Source organism: Lygodium microphyllum, chromosome 14, assembly GCF_053477565.2.
Source record: "Lygodium microphyllum isolate KBCC chromosome 14, Lygodium_microphyllum_v1.1.10, whole genome shotgun sequence".
Lineage (NCBI taxonomy): Eukaryota > Viridiplantae > Streptophyta > Polypodiopsida > Schizaeales > Lygodiaceae > Lygodium > Lygodium microphyllum.
Genome location: NC_141148.1, coordinates 81,508,568 through 81,525,391, shown reverse-complemented (window position 1 = coordinate 81,525,391; position 16,824 = coordinate 81,508,568). Strand labels below are relative to the sequence as shown.

General features: G+C 40.7%; 1 protein-coding gene and 1 pseudogene across 2 annotated transcripts; one reads left to right on the top strand and one right to left on the bottom strand.

Annotated features, from left to right (window-relative positions):
• Nucleotides 1-577: 577 nt before the first annotated feature.
• On the bottom strand, nucleotides 578-1,010 carry LOC148025771 (histone H2A pseudogene; annotated as a pseudogene).
• A 6,762-nt stretch (nucleotides 1,011-7,772) lies between these two features.
• Nucleotides 7,773-11,038, top strand: LOC148025770 (uncharacterized). Of its 2 annotated transcripts, XR_015693145.1 has the most exons (4): nucleotides 7,773-7,979; nucleotides 8,440-9,308; nucleotides 10,174-10,621; nucleotides 10,759-11,038. XR_015693145.1 is itself a non-coding variant. In XM_087693003.1 (3 exons), exons 2-3 carry the CDS (start codon nucleotides 8,647-8,649, stop codon nucleotides 10,544-10,546), a joined length of 1,035 nt encoding a protein of 344 aa, XP_087549129.1. In that variant the 5' UTR covers nucleotides 7,773-7,979; nucleotides 8,440-8,646; the 3' UTR covers nucleotides 10,547-11,038. The 2 variants fall into 2 exon arrangements, 1 of the variants encoding a protein (XP_087549129.1); XM_087693003.1 differs by having other exon boundaries at nucleotides 10,174-11,038.
• Nucleotides 11,039-16,824: the final 5,786 nt, after the last annotated feature.

Genomic DNA, 16,824 nt, shown 5'->3' with positions numbered 1-16,824 from the left:
TTTAGTGAGTTTGGGATGGATACAAATGGGTACATTGTCTTGGCTTGTTAGACCCTTCTTGACATTCAAGAGTTGAATTGTTACATAGATCTTGGGATATATAGAATTGGCTTTTGGCTTATCATGAGCATTGCATAGCTTTAGACATAAAAAAATGAATACATTTTTCTATGGATAGCTCTTGGGCTTGTTGGAATACATGGCTTGGCATTGGATTTTCTTTCAAGTTTAGAAACATCTCCTTTTTTGAAATCATGGGAAGGTCTTACTAATTGGCAATCTTGCTCAATGGCAGTGTCTAATCCAGATTACAATTTCAAGAACCGAGCTTGAATTTAAGTGAAGGTTTGAATGCAGCTAGAGGTGTGTGTGAATGAGGTTTTCAAGAAAGGGCTAGTGTGAATGAAAACTTAATGGATAAAACAAGGTGTGAATAGGGCTTTAATAGGGGAGACATCAAAACCTTTAATGATAAGGTTTACTATAGTAAAACTGCGTCATCTTTTGCATTTGATGGCATATGTGTGTCAGCGTCAATCCAGCCTTACTACAAAGAAACATCCTCATTTCTCTGCCTTCACACGGGGGACCTAGCTCCCTTTTTCTTCTCAGTCCTTTTTTCCTTCTGAGTCATCTTCTTGGGAAGTAGAACCACATGAATGTTGGGAAGAACACCACCATGAGCGATGGTCACAACGTAGAGCAACTTTCCAAGCTCCTCATCATTCCTCACAGCCAGTTGAATGTGGTGAGGGATAATCCTATTCTTCTTGTTGTCACAAGCAGCATTTCCAGTGAGCTCCAACACCTCCACGGCGAGGTATTCAAGCACAACAACGATGTAGAAAAGGGGCACCATAGCCAACATGCTGAGCATAGCAGTCCTTCTTGAGGTAGCGAGCATTCCTTCCCACAGGGAGCTGAAGGCTAGGCCTTGGCGGGCTTGGAGACGGCCTTCTTCTTGGCCTTGCCACGCCAGCAGCACCCTTCCCACCCTTGCTGGAATCCATGAATACAGATGGAAGCTTGATCTGTAGCATAGGGTATACAAGAAAGACTCTCTCCAGAGCATGACTCTATCATTGTTTCTTATTTACAATTATACATGGAAACAGTACAAGATCTGCTTGCGCCTTCAATGTAGACTCTAAATCAAGCTTCTTCAATAGCACCTCCTTCCTTGAGCTTCTTCACCTCATATGAACAATGGATGTTGGATAGCTTGAGATATTGGAATGAAAATAGGCTTGTACAAGGGAGAGAATAAGAGAGGAAGGATTTTAGAGCATGAAAAGAAGGAGAAACTTCACCTACTAGCTACCTACCTCAGCCATGGCTCTGATACCATGAGAAACATGGATCTAGAGCTAATTAGCTATGGTGGACGCAAATCAAACACATGATACATTATCAGAATGCGAGATTGTAACTCAAGTGAATTAGGTTCCAAGATAGATTAGCTTGGACTCATAAAAACAGTCTTGAGTAATTCAAACAGATAGTTCCATTGCCTTGTACAAAGTGTCAACCAAGTAAATGCCTTTATAGCTTTTTGGATAGTACTATTACCTTCAAAGTGCAATTGGGATTCTGAACATCTCTTCCTAGAGCTTCTAGAGCATACATCTTTTCTCATATTTTCCATACAAAGCCACTTATGGGCAAGCCTCTTTTGGGCACACATTCAACCTCTATGGGCATACATCATTTGATTTCTCAACAATTAGAGAATTTGGGAATCTCCTAATTTTCACTTTCAAATAAGGAGTAAAGATTTGACCAAGTGGCTAAATCTTAACCCCATATTTGAGAGTGGGACTTGGGGGGATTGCTTATATAGTATCTAGGGAAAATTTCGCCTTCAAGTAAGGATTAGATTTGACTATGTGTCCAAATATTAATCACATTAGAATTCCTAAACTTTATGAAAATCCCCAAATTCCTAAATATGTGGTTATCTAGAATATTTTAAGCCTTCTTGTGTCTTGAATAGTCAGCAAGCAAGATGGAGTGGTTTCCTATCCAGATTTGACTTCGTCATTACCCATAGGCTTGGCCACCAACAAGGAAAGCTAGATGCTTTATCTTGAAGATCCTACCTATTACCAAAAGAAGGCGATGAAGGCCATGAACAATAAAAATCAATAATCTTGAAATTGGGTAATTGAAGTTAAGGGCAATTACCAGCAAATCATCAAAAGGCATTGGATTATTATCGAAGGTCAAGAAGGAAATACAAAGGACTCATTCACTAAGGACATAAGGAGGCAATTACATCAAGGCCAAGAACAAACTGAAAGGGATTTTCAGGACATTAGTGAGTTGCTTTATTATAAAAGACTCCTTTAGATTCCTCCAGGTATTTTGTAGGTGGATATACTCAAGAAGAGACATGATCTCCCCTCAGCAGGGCATTTTGGGGTTAACAAGACAATCGAACTTGTTTCAAGGGATTTTTGGTGGCCACAAATGTGGAAACTATTCAAGGACTTTGTGCTTTCTTGTGACATATGCAATCGGGGTATAGTCCCTCATCATCGACTCATGGCCTTCTTCAACTATTACTTATTCCAAGTAAGCCATGGTTATTCTCATACATGGACTTCATTGTTGAACTACCTTCTTCCAAAGGGTATGATTCTATCTTGGTGGTGGTCGATCAATTCACAAAAATGGCACACTTTATCCCAACAACCAAGAGTATTAATGGAGGAGGAACAACAAGGCTCCTCCTGGAATAGGTATATTGGCATAGGGCTTACCTGATGATATTGTGTGTGATTGTAACCCCTAGTTTATATATGGGTTTTGGAGAAGCCTCTTTAAAATTTTGGGAGTACAAGTGAATCTTTCTTCAGCTATAGAAAGAGTGAATCAAGTCTTGGAGCAATACCTTAGATGCACAATCAACTATCATCAAGACAATTGGGTGGAGCTATTACCTCTTGCTGAGGTCAACACCCAAGGATAAACAATCATGTAAGATCATAGGAGAAGAATCCAACTGCCATAGACTTAGCTCAATACCTCTTTAATATTCATAAATTGCTACAAGCACAAATAAAAAAAGCTCAAGAAAAATATAAGAGAAATGTGGATAAGCTTCACATGCAAGATCCATCATAGAAAATTGGAAATTGAGTTTGGTTTCTTCGATGCAATCTATTTTCTTCTTGCCCCTCCTAGAAACTGGATTATCAACGTCTTGGGCCCTTCAAGATTCTTGGCCAAGTAAATCAAGTCACATATTGTCTCCAGCTTCCATGGTCCATGAAAATCCATCTTGCATTCCATGTTTCAGTCTTGGAGCCATGTCATACATCTAGCATCCTGGAAGAATACTAAACCCATCGCCTCCAATCATAATTCAAGATCACCAAGAATATGAGGTAGACAAAATGTTGAATTCAAAAATTCCAAGAGGCAGATTACAATATCTTGTCCATTGAGTGGGCTTTGATACAAGTGATCAAACATGGGGACCATTTTCACATCTTTAAAGAGCTCCTATTAAGGTTTGCAAATTTCATTTTCAACACCTAACTGCACTAAGGCCTATTCAAAAGCACACCACCACCCCTTGTGGAACTTAGTGCTAGAAGGGGGGGTAATGTAATAGACACTCAAGCAAGGAAAACCCTTGGTTTGTATGCAAGCTGGGACAAATCCTAGTTTCATGAAGTTTCTATAAGATTCTAGAACATTCTAGAAAATATATATCATCACTTATGTCTTTGTTGATGTCAGTGTGCCATGTGTTAGCATACATATCATGTCATGTGGCATCCTCTTATATCGACATGTGTCCTCCTTAACCTCCCTAGGCTATAGTATAAATAGGGGTCATGGGCTACAAGCCCTTCAATCTTTTGCCAACACTAGTTTTGTGAGGCTCTTGCAAGTTAAGTCCTCTTCTAGTTCTTATCTTGTTCTAGTCTTGTCTTGTAATCAAGCCATGCTCTTGTGAGCATTCCCTTGTAATCAAGTTATCTCGAAATCAAGTTCTAGTTCAATTTCTATTTCAAGTTCTTCTCTTGTAAGTTGTAAGAGCAATCTCCTCACTTTTGAAGAGCACTTATTGTGCCCATAAAACTAGTCATGCAGGCCCCACCATTATATGCCATGATGTAATCAATTTGTTCACTATAAATATTTTGATGCTTCACCCATTTATTGATATTTAAATGTGCAAATTTCATGCCATCTTATGCATGCAATGTTTTTCTTTATATATTCTACAAGTCTTTACATTCCATCTTTCCTTTACGGCATGAAAAAGCTTGGGATATTTATGTAGCAAAAGCATTTCAACGAGTTGGTCAATCATAATGACATTTCTTCCCTTAACTCATGATAGTCGCCAGCCATGCCAATCTTGCCAAGGTATGGCATATTGTTGTTCATGACCATTGCATCCTTTTGTTGAGATATTTGCAATCACACCTACTTCAGTCCCTTTGTAAGGAGTAGTGAGGGCTTAGGATCAGAATCCCATATGCACAGTAGGAGAAAGTGCCACCACTCAAATCCTATAAAGCATTGTACTTGCACTCTTTTTCTAATGCAATGATAGTACTCTTTTCTTTCCAGTAAAGTGTCTATGTCACTGTACACACACAAGATTGTGTTTGTGAGTCCAAGTCTCAATCTTGGAACTTGATTCACTTGTGTGACAATTTGTCTTTGTCTGGGTCAATGTCTTCATGAGTTTCTTCTTCCTCTTTCAACCTCCACAGCTTCCACATCTGCCATGCTCTAGATCCTACATATTTTAACACCTTTAACATGCTTAATTTGTTTTTTGTTATTGCCTTTAGGTCTTTTAGATAACAATTAGAGTTTCTCAAAATCTATATCTTATTGGAGTGAAAGAAATAGCTTTCGCTCATCCCTTCCTAAGAGTCTTAAACAAGAGCCTCAAAATACTATGGATAATTAAGTGAATTAAGAAAAGTGCATGGGTAATGTTGAACCCATTTTGTCCAGCAAGGTGCCCGCAACTTGCACATACGTCTTGCATAGATCTTACGTGGCACACAACCATGTCTATTTCCTCGAGAACTAACTTTGGTGGCGTTGATGTATGTATGGGATACAAGATTATCCTATAAGCTTTGTAGATAAAATTTTAACTAGACTGACTCAAATAGTAAGCCATTTCTTACCATTCTTCACTCTTCCTAGCCATTATCACACTACAATGATTCTTGATAGGCAAAAGCAATCAGAAAAAAAAATGCCGAGAGACAAAGAGACAATGAGTGTTGGACAAAGCAGAGAGAGGAAGTGAGTGATTGTAAGTGACAGGATCTTCAATAACTTAGCTACTCTTTTTAAACTCCTTTCTTATGGGCTTTTTGAGAACCCATCATGTGAACTCTAGGGGTTTCCTCGAATCCAGAAACAACTCATAGTTTCTAGGAAGCCCCCAACACTAAAACCTTGGTTTTTTGTGAACTTTAAATATGGTGCCACATGTAGGTGCTTTACTAGACTTTCAAGAGTTTAACAAGTAAAGGTAGCTACATTTTTAATCATAACTAGGAAAAACCATGCCACACAATGCTACCTTTACTTTTAAGACTCTTATAGAGTCTTGTAAAACTCCATTTTGGCACTACCCTAGAGAACACCTCAAGAACACATGTAAGTCAATTGAAATGTGCGTTCAAGTCCACTTTGCAATTGGTTTTGCTCCATGCACAAGTTATACTACTATTGAAGTAGCACCATATATGGAGTAAGGAGGAGAGATAAATAATCGATTTTGGAATGAGGAGGAGAGAGAATGGATGATGTTGCATAGACTGTCAACAAATGGTAGATTGCCATGTTGGAGCAATTTAACCAAGTAAAAGGAGTACCTTAATTTTTTTAATTCCATTTGCTCTATTGAATCTCAATTAGTGCATTGATACATCCATCGACTTCAATCAAAACCCATCTATGCATGGGTAAGGGTCATGCCACATGCAAGTAATGACTAGATTGTTCTAATGTTTTGTAAGTAAAGTAATCCCCTTTTATAATAAGGCCCGGTTCAGACTGTGCGGATGACCACATAAGTGCAGGCTCATGATGCTGACGTGTTGAAAAGGGATTCGTCAAGATGATTTCCACGTGAAGATATACATGTCCGACCTTAATGTACCAGACAAGGCCCATTACCTTTTCGGAATAAAAAGGAACCGTGAGATTTGAACCCCTGTCAAGATGGTGCGGGTTTTATCTAACCACATAAACCAACAATCCCAGCAAGAACTTGTGATATTTATGGCCGGCCATTAGATATATTCACACATAATGCAAAAAAAGCATACATCCGTCCGCCATTGTCTAAACCGCCACATAAGTGCAGGCTCGTGATGCTGATGTGTTGAAAAGGGATTCATCAAGATGATTTCCACGTGAATATATACATGTTCGACCTTAATGTACTGGACAGGGCCCATTACCTTTTTGGAATAAAAAGGAACCATGAGATTTGAACCCCTGCCAAGATCGTGCGGGCTTTATCTAACCACATAAACCAACAATCCAAGCAAAAACTTGTGATATTTATGGCTGGCTGTTGGATATATTCACACACAGTGCAAAAAAAGCATACATCTATCCGCCATTGTTTGAACTGGGCCTAAGTAGGAGGGCTGAAAAAAGGTGCCACATGCACTCGACTTTACTTGCTATACTTCAAGAAAGTATAGCAAGTTTGCACATGGCATGGCCTTAAGCATACAAGCATGAGTAAGAGCCCCACCATGCACAAGTATGTGTAGTGGCGGGACCATCAAGTTATATTGGAGAGGCCACCCGCAAGTAAATCATTGAGAAGACCTAGCTAAACACAACCACTCAATGTGCCGGCAAAGGAGGAGAGAGAATATTTGTTTGTCAAGAGAGAATGCTTATGTTGCCAATGGTTGGGGGACACAACCTCGGTAATTGTGCTAGTGAATGGAGTACTCACCATTTTTGAAGGTTACTCATTCACCATACAAACTTCTGTTTTTTGCAGGAAACGAAGTCGAGTTGAGTCAAGTTGTTCAGCCACGCTAGCTGTTTTGTAGACTTAGTTGACTCATGCAGGTCAATTGACTTGTGCGTGTCGTGGCACTAAATCGACCCTCGTGTGTCCTGCCTCTAAATTGACCCACGTGTGTCCGAGTGGTAGTATTGTTACCAAGGGTGGTGGGCACGGGCCCAAAACGGAGGCTTATCCAAACATGGGGTAATTGGGTGAAGTGGACCCCAGAGGCTGACAAAAAGGAGTGGTCGAGCAGGGAGCCTACCTACATGCGTGCAAAAAGCAAAAGAACAGGAGCGAATTATCTTTTTTCCCAAAAAACACCAGCAAGTGTTAAATGTTCTTTTTATTTTTCCAGAAAAAGCAGAAAAATGAGGTAATGAGCTGGCCCTGGAGATGGACCTTTGAAGTTTGAGGGACGACGTGGCAGGGCAAGGAAGGCTGCAGTCATCGCTGACGTGGCGGCAGGAAACTGGCCGGTGAGGTTGTGCCGTAGCTCGCAAAAAGAAACCGTTTGACCGGCTATAGCAGGCTCATAGGCACTGACGTGTCGGTCGGCGGGGGCCGAAAGGCAAATCGGATTTTTCTCGGATATTTTTAAAAATATGCGCCCGCCCTAGATAATGGCGAGAAAAATAATATGGGGCTGCGTTCTTATCTCGTTGGTGCGTCATCGTCTCCATCATCCATTCCCCATCTTTTGTTCTCTTTTATTTTATATGGTTTATCTATATCTACATCTACATCTACATAATAAGAAAGCGGGCGCTCCATGGATCTTTCTTTCTTTCTCTTCCTCTTCTTCTTCTTTTCGTCCCCCTCCTCTCGCATACCCTGTTTCTTTCCCGCCTGCAAACCCTAGCCTCTATCCCTGCCGACCGTCCCTCACTCCTTCTCCTTCCCGGATGATCTTCCCCCCTGTCGCGCCTCGCTGCTCTCGGCTGCTTCCGCCAAGGTATATATCACGATCCAGCGTGCGTTTCTTCTCTCCTTGCCTTAATTCGTTCTCGTTTTGCGTTACAATTAAGCGTCCTTCTGTATGTTCGGAATTCCCGTTTCTATAAACCATTTTTTCCCTCCTTTTGCCTTAATTTGTTCTCGTTTCGCGTCGTCATTAAGCATTTGGTTCATTATGCGGCTTGTGATTGAATATCATCCAACGTTTCTCTCGTCGGTAGAACTGTTTTTTGCCGATTCTACTTTGCATATTATTCTCTGTCTGCTTGCATGGAACTCTTGCCATCATGGCTAATCTGTGTTAGTCCATCACTAATGTTCCACGATTGCAAGAGACAGTTTTGCAAGGTCATTACAGATTTCTGTGCGGTAAAATGGGACGTGTCATAGGAAACTTGTTTTCTTTAAAAACTGACTCGGCAGCAATCTAACTGTAAATCTTCGTTTTCTTTTCACAGATGCTTTGCAGTTAGCTCCATTGCAAAATTGGTCATGTGGAGACGACTAAAACTGCAACGATATCGTAAACTTGAACTACGGCGACAGTCTGGCTTAGTATTAAGCTCTTATTTTAGATCCCTTGTTTACGCACTAAGTAGACAGGCAAGGTTCTGTGCAGCAGGGTAAGGAGTTGGCAGGGTTCCTCGTCATTTTAAAACTCAAAAATGTCAGTCATTTATCAAAGTTGGGAGGTGGCGTCAGGTCCTACTGTTGCATACAAAGTTGGACCTCAGGGAAACAACTGTGCAAATGACGGATCCACCTACAGATTACACGCACAGCAGGATGCTGTTTTGTGTGGCCTCTCAGCTCTCTCACTTTGTGTTCAACCTCACGGTGGTGAGACAAATATTACGGTAAGAGAGAGAGGATATAACGCTGAATCATCCAGATACAGTACTGAATCTTCAAGTTTAGGTATCGGTTCTGGTTCTCCTACGCCATCAGATAGTGAGGATTTGACGTCGTGTCCAAATGCAAACATGGTTGATCAGCCATTACAGGCACAATTCATCAGATCGGTACCTAGCCCTCTGGCAGTCCAGTTTGAGAGCAAGGTGGCACATTACAATGATCATTTCTGGCCTACCTTTCATAGTTACTCTCTGGGTGTTGTGTCAGAGGACCGACCTTATGAGGGTGGTGTGGTAGCAGATGAGGATGAAGTAGATACACTATCATCTTCATCATCCATGAGTGAAGAGTTTGTGGACAGTTCTTGCTCGTCTGGGGAACCTCAAGCTGTTGGAGATGCAGCAGAAGTACAAAGCTCATACTGTGGGTCACTTGATCGGATTTGCTCCCCCGAGGTCTCCCTTCCTCCCAAGTAAGTTGGATTCGCCCTTTAAAAATTACTTCTGAATGCATCAGGACTGTCATTGTCCGAAGTTGAATCCTAGGCTGAAATTTCCCGTTGGTACTTAACATCCCATCATTCTTGTAAATTTCTATTTTAGAAAGGACTTGCCTTGAGGACTTGTAGTGAGATTTCTTACGTCACTTAATTCCAACACTTCAACATATCTAGTGTAAGTGTCCCTTTGTTATCTCGATTGTTTTGTAGTGGTTATTCTTTCTAGCTGTAGAGCATTGGTAGTCCGAAGCAAATGAGTTACCAATTGCTAGTGCTATTTGTGATAGTAGAACTTTACATGATCTGTCGAAGCGGTTATGGTCTATGCTTCCTCTTGTGGAGGGACATAGTGTGGTTGGTTCCAGCTTTTCCAGCTGTAATATGACATTTGAGAGTCTCCACATAGCAAAGATTCTGGAAACAGGCTCACAAATACCTGATAGGATGCCATGATGCGATCCTTTCCATTTCAAATGGCACTGGAGAGTTTAACTGAACTCTTGAAGCTGTAAATATGGCCTCTCCATGTACAGAGATAAATAATGCATTATGTGGTGCTTTCAAGCTTAGATGAGACATTGGGGTGTCACATTGTATCCTATGCATATTTTGATATCTGTAGCCTTGGGTTGCGGCCTGATCTTAGACTCAAGCTCACCCAGTAGCTCAATAACTTCAAAGGAACTGTTACGTGCTTGACTGCATGTTGATCAATGTGTTCAGCATTTCTTGTGAAATTTGATTCGAACAGCCTGTGTTGGTTGCCAGATTATTGATACACATTTGTTACTCTGGTCAATTTGCTGATCAGTGTTACTCGTTCTTTTATCTTGTGCAGAAAAGGATTGTCTCGGTTTTATGCTGGGAAGTCTCGGTCTTTCAGTTGCCTCAGAGATGTTACATCTGTTAAGGACCTTGCAAAGCCAGAAAATCCTTATGCAAGAAAGCGGAAGAATCTTTCAGGCTTTAGTGGCAATGTTGAACGGCCCCGACTTCATCCCCTGAGAAATGGGACCACAAAGATATCAAAGAAAACAGTCCATAACAGCAAATGTACTCTTGCATTGGCTGTAGCCATGGGAGCTAAAGATGGTCTGCTGGAGGCTGATGAGCAGGATTTCCAAGCATCTGCTGCAGGAAGATGGCAGAGTGCTTCTGCACCTTGTAGATCTTATTCTCTTTCGGACTTGCAACGGGCTACAGGAAGTTAGTTTTCACGATAGCTGTATCTCTGGCTATTCGAAGGAAGATTGTTTCTTTTGATCCTGACATAATCCCAGCAACAGGTAGTTGGTGCCTTAAATTAGATGTACAGCTATTTTCTTAGCATGCTGCAATGTTAAAACTGGGTTGGCAACTGAGGATGCTTGCTCTTGGGATGTGGACTAGCATCTTTAACCACCCTTGACAATGTCTTTCACAGGAGCGTTAAAAATTCTCCAGCCATCAAATAGACTTTCTACTTTGACATTGAAAGAGGAAGTGCCTGTACGTGAGCATGCTGCGATGCATCTCATGGATGACATCGTTGTCTTGTTTGCAAGATTCTGATCATGACGTGATCTTGTAAAAACACCCGACTATCTGTATCCTTAAATAAATTGCCCTTGTAGCACATATTTTTAGAAGATTTACTGGCTGTATCTATATGCTAAATAAATGTGAAGTGGGTTTTTTTGGGACTGTTTAATGTCCATTATGCCTATGCAATAGTTCTACTGGCAATTTTGTCTCTTCAACATTTTGCTGGAGTATATTTACTGAAATCTGGTGTAAGGTGCTATAGTCGTGCTTATTTTATTCTTAAACGTAGGGCTACACAAGAACAAGCTTGTAAGGCCTTCCGGCCCAATCAAGGTATGTGTGTGTGTGTTCCTGGCCATGTTTGCTGTATGAGTCTACTCTTAAACCATTTCTGGTTGACAGAAATGGGGCAATGTGGAAAGTACAGGGAGAACTTGGTTAAATCAAGTAGTCTACAGTAGTATAATCCCAACAAGCACTGATATCTGATGAGGGTCTGCTCAGTTATGCACAAGTTAGTGGTTGGTTTATGCATAGGCTTATGTGCTGATAGTCCAAATATATGGCCTGTGCAAGTGTACGAGGGTTCTTGGTTGGTCTCTAATGTGGGGGTGTATTTAGTTGGTCTCTAGTGTGGGGGTGTATTTAGTTGTGGTGTATGTGATGTGGCAAAGATAACGCAGTCAATAGGACAGGCTGGTCACTTGTTATGAAATGATTAGTTTTCTGGTATCAACAGAAGAGAAATGAACACGTGCAGGTTGATGGCTACAATGGCAACTATGAATGAGGGGGTCTTGCTTGCCCAACCAAAGACAAGATAGCTAGGTTAAAGAAATTGACACTGCCATGTCCTTCGTGTTCCGAACAAAAGAAATGCCTATGCCAGCTTTTTTGGCTGTGTGCATTGGCAAGAGCTTTTTGCGTAAAGCTAACAAAGGTGCATTACACATTAAATCTTCATTAGCTCATTAAACAGCCCCAAAACTTTAAATGATTTTGGCATGGTTCAGAGTTCCGTAAGCAAAATTCCTGACTTTTAGTTGCTTCAGAGTTCCACAAGCAAACTCCCTGACTTTTGATTGGTTCCTGCTAGTACCGTGCATGTGGTGGCAGCCATCTTAGACTGGCTTCTACCTTCCATCTCCAACTGCTGTCATGAATTTCTGTAGTTGCCCTCACCATCCAGTGGATTGCATTTGTTCCCAGTCTTTTGCCACTGTTACTTTGTTGCTGTTGAAGTTGCCCATTTGTTGTCAGCATGATCTGGTGAAGTTTGCGAGTTGCCATATTTTTTTCGATTCGTCTCCCCTAGTAGCTGTTGGCCAGTTTGCCTTGTGTTGCCAGTTCTGCCAACCATATTACCATCAGCACTAGCTTGTATTTTTTATGTTTCAGCTGATGCCAAATTGCTGGTCATCATTTTAGTAGGTCATTTTGAGTTTTCAACACTTTCCTACATCATCCTCTACTCTGACTAGTGATTGATGTTGCTCTTGGGATCTCTCTTTGGTGGATGATACATGGTCTCCCTCAGCCCACTTCTACGAGTAATCTTGATTGTCGGACTATTGTGCCCTCGATCAGTGTAAATATCCTCTCATTTACATTTTGCATTCTTTCATTCATCAAATTGTATTCTTGCGTTTATTGCATTTTGTATTTAGCATTTTCGTCTGAGATAGTGTCACATTTCTATATCATCCTTTTGCTTTGACTATTGGTTGTTGCACTTGGGATCCGTCTCTAGTGGATATCACACATTGACATCTCCATTAGCCCACTCCCACAAGTGTCCTCGGTTGTTGGACTACTTTACCCTTGAGCATTGTACACATTGAAACCAGCCTTCCTTTTGGGTTAGGGTGGTTTAACCTGATTAAGCACTTAATGAACATAAACTGAAATGCTCACTTTACCTTCATAAACTTGGACATTGGACACCTTGTTGGCCCCAGAACTGGTGTCCCTTTCGGTATTTCTTTAATTTTAATTGCTAATGAATAAATTACAAGTGCAGATTTCACGATTTCCTTGGTTGATTCAAAAGCCCCTTGCTGTTCCAATAATCAGCAAAGCATTTGGGCAAATTGCCCCTTGATTTTCACCTAGGACTTGCTCTAATGGAACCCCAACTGGTCAAATGTTGTCCCAAATTCACAATAGATGGCATGGCATCTAAAATCCTCACAATTTCGCGAATTTTCGGTGCTGATTTTAGTGTACAATGCCTTTGACTGATGGCATGGGTCCCAAGGTGGTTGCTAAACCTTAATTATTGTTGTAATTTAGGGTTTATAGCAGTAAACTCTCTGTTGTCCACCAAATGTGGTTGTACTACTACCAATGGGCGAGAATTATTGAGAATGCTTGAGCGTAGACTGGAGGAGATGAGAGGATGCTGTAGAGAGAAAATCAGCTGAAATGTATCTTTTGATTCGTAGCTCTGATGACAAATCTGATGGCACCAACAGCTTCAAAAGGGAGGTAAAACATTAGCTCAACTGCTCAGCTGACAAGCCCTCCTCTTCTACCGTCGCCTCTCTTGAGGCGGAAGAGAAAATCTGCTGCCTCCTGTCCTGTCGCGGCGTGTGATCAGTTGTCACCTCGCAGAGTCAAATTTGATCACCTCCTCTCCCTCCACCAAGCTCAGAATGATTGCAATTCAGCTTCCACCACCCTCCAACAGCCTTCTCCCTAGTTGCATGGGAAAGTTTTGCCAAGTGGCAGCCTTCCTAATGCATTTTCAGCCATTAAATTGATTTTTTAGAATTAATTAATTTTGAAAATTAATTTCAGCCCTTTTGACCTTGCCCAAAACTAAACATGCCCATTTGTAATGAAATTGGCTAGGCCATTCGCAACTTGGAGTGGTTCCCAACCTCTGTTGACCCTTGGACTAGCATTAATTAATTAATTAATTAATGCCAGTCCCTAGTGTCACCACTGACACTTAATGGCCAAACAATTGTCCTAGGGTCGAACCTAGCGCCAACTGACCACCAAAACCCAGTTGGCATAACTTAACACAACTTTTGCCTTTAACACCCACTGCATTCTTGGGGTCCTTGGCCCGTTCCCATGAAATAACTGCCATGTGCATCACATGTGCTAAACAACCTTGTATATTTGATTAATAACTTAATCAAATGTTACTAGCAAGATTAAAGCTTATCAAAATTTCACGTCCCCATGACACATGTTCACTCATTTATATTTTGCATTCATTCATTCATTAGTATCTACTCTTCCTTTTTTTGCATTTTGTGTTTAATATTCTTGTTTGAGGTATTGTGTTTTGCTTGTATTCATACATGTGTTTTCTTGGTGGAAACCCTAGTATATCTCTACATGGTATTAGAGTTGGTGCTCTTTTAAAGAATATTATGAGGTGTGGATTTATTGGTTCACATGGACTCATGATAGCTCGTCACTCCATGAGATTCTCTAATGTTTTCTTAGGTCATTCCTTCCATGGAGGCCATCTTAGGCATTATGGTCTTGATGGGGAGGACAATAATCATCATCTAATTTTTTGGGGGACTATTCATTGAAGTCTAGCTATATTTTGTCTCATATTTCTTCACAAGGTACTTCACTTGGGGCATCCTCAATTGAGCAAAGATTATCCATGTGGGATGCAATTGAAAGTCCAAAGGCTACACAATCAAGCTTGGTGGTAGGTTCTTGCAATCCATTTTTGTGTGATCTTGATCATGTCTATTTTTCTCCCTTTTTTTAGATCTACTTTAGCACACATTGCCTATTATTCACATATAGTCTTTGGGCTATTATTACACTCTCCATGGTGTACCACTTTGCACTTTGGTACTTCAATGCTACATGTGCACTATGCATCCCCCATGTATTTGCAAGTGATTCACATTGTTCTTTGGGGAGGTCATGTGGTTCATCCCCCTCTAGCACATTGTATTGCCCTCTCCAATTGCACAAATGCATTAACCTCTCTTGTGCTGATGAGTCCTCTCCATTGACAAAAACATGGTCTAGTAAAAAAAATTCATTGGACACTTAGACCCAACCCCATCCTCCCTTGTTGATCTTACACACAAACCATGATTTGATTCTAACGATTAGTCTCCTTCATTGAAGGAAAAGGGAGTGATAAAGTCGAAACATCACAAAGCCCCTTCTGGTATTACTTATGTAAAAAAATATAGGCTTTGTACATATTCTCAAAAATCCATCCGTGTAGATGACAATTGTTGCTCAAAGGCCAATGGTATTAAATCTACACCTAAAATAAATGCATAGCTATGAATATTGTCCCACACCAAAGCTAAACCCATTACTTATCCCAAAACCAATCTCAAACTCTTTTAGTAGTTGCAATGCCACTCCAAGGAGGTTGAAAAGTGGTCATCCCAAAAGAGGTAGTTCAGTCCTATTTGACTAGTTTGGTCATTCTCTCATTAGGCTAGATTCGCCCAGGTTACCCTTAGGATCCTTAGGTTGGTTAGGGTGCATAGCCTAGATGGGCCATTTAGGCTACCTATACTTTCACAACTTGTTTATTAGTCTTCCATTGCACATTTATTCACTTACATTTTCATTCACTTCCATTGCACTTACACACTCATCCTTTTTTTTCTCTTTCCACTTGAGCACAATATCCAAAGCATCTCAATATGAGACATTTGGTACATGGGTTTTTTTTTTGGTACATGGATATTGGGTTTTATATTTTGGTTTTACCTAACATTGCAAGTATCTCGTGGTCATAATTGGGCAAAGGGTTTGGTTTTTTGGTTCTTGCCTTGGAAGAATTGCCTTAATGTTCTTGATCAACATGGAGATGCATATAATATCTTCTCTCCCAAGTTTGGATCTTGGAAGAATTGCCTTAATATTCTTGATCAACATGGAGATGCAAATAGTATTCTCTCTCCCAAGAGTGTGTCTTGGGCATCATTTTCCCTTATTGTGGCATCTGTCTTTTTTCCTTTCAACTAAGGTGTTTCATCATCATTTACTACATTGCTAGTTTGTTTATTTTCATGTCCAGTGGGCACTACCTTGGTGGTTGTGCCTTCGATTCTTGACTAGCACATGATCCATCTCTTGAGGTCGAGTTTTAGGCATGCCTACAAGCTATGACCCTTGGTCAACATCAACATCAACATTAGAGCTATCTCCCAAGATGGAGTACTGGCATGTCCCAAACAAATGCCTAGGTGGATTATTTTCTTTCCCACTTTAACAATTGGGGAGTGTCACGGATCTTCCTTCTTCATCCACTAGGTTCATTCGCATGGTGGAATGTTATCTCAATGATTCTTGACTAGATTTGAAGCCATCTCCCAAGTTGAGATTTGGGCTTGCCTATGCCACTTGGTTATCATTGGAGCCCTCTACTAAGATCAAGTATGTGCATTGTTTTGAGTACCCAAATGGTTAATGCTTTGGTTCTTCCAACTAAGGGATATCAAGTCTATCTTCTTCATTAGTTTACATCATTTCATCTATGTTCTTGACATCGCACAAAGACCAACATCAGAATCCTCCTCCTCTAGTATCAACATCCATGGTTGGGAGGAGGTAGTTTCTAACATTCATTTGGTATCTTTAGGTTCGAGATTTGTCTTCTTGTCTTCAACATTGGTATCTCTTTCTTGTTGTACCTACACTCTTTGAGTTGCATGATTATCGTCTTCATAAAAGAGCATTGGGGCAAGTGTAAATTTCTCCCACGAGGGACACTATCCAAGGTGTAGCTTGTTGCATGGCCATTCTTATTTGCATGGAGTAGCATCACTTTATGCATCTCATTGAGTAGATAGTACCCATGAGCACCTTGCTCACGTAAAATCTTGAGCAATCTTCACCTACAGTTATGTCACCTCCATATACCCATGAGCATCTTGCTCACATTTGAATCTTGAGGAGTCCACTTATAATTATATCATCTCCATGTTCCTAAATACCTCTTCACCATTACCTCATC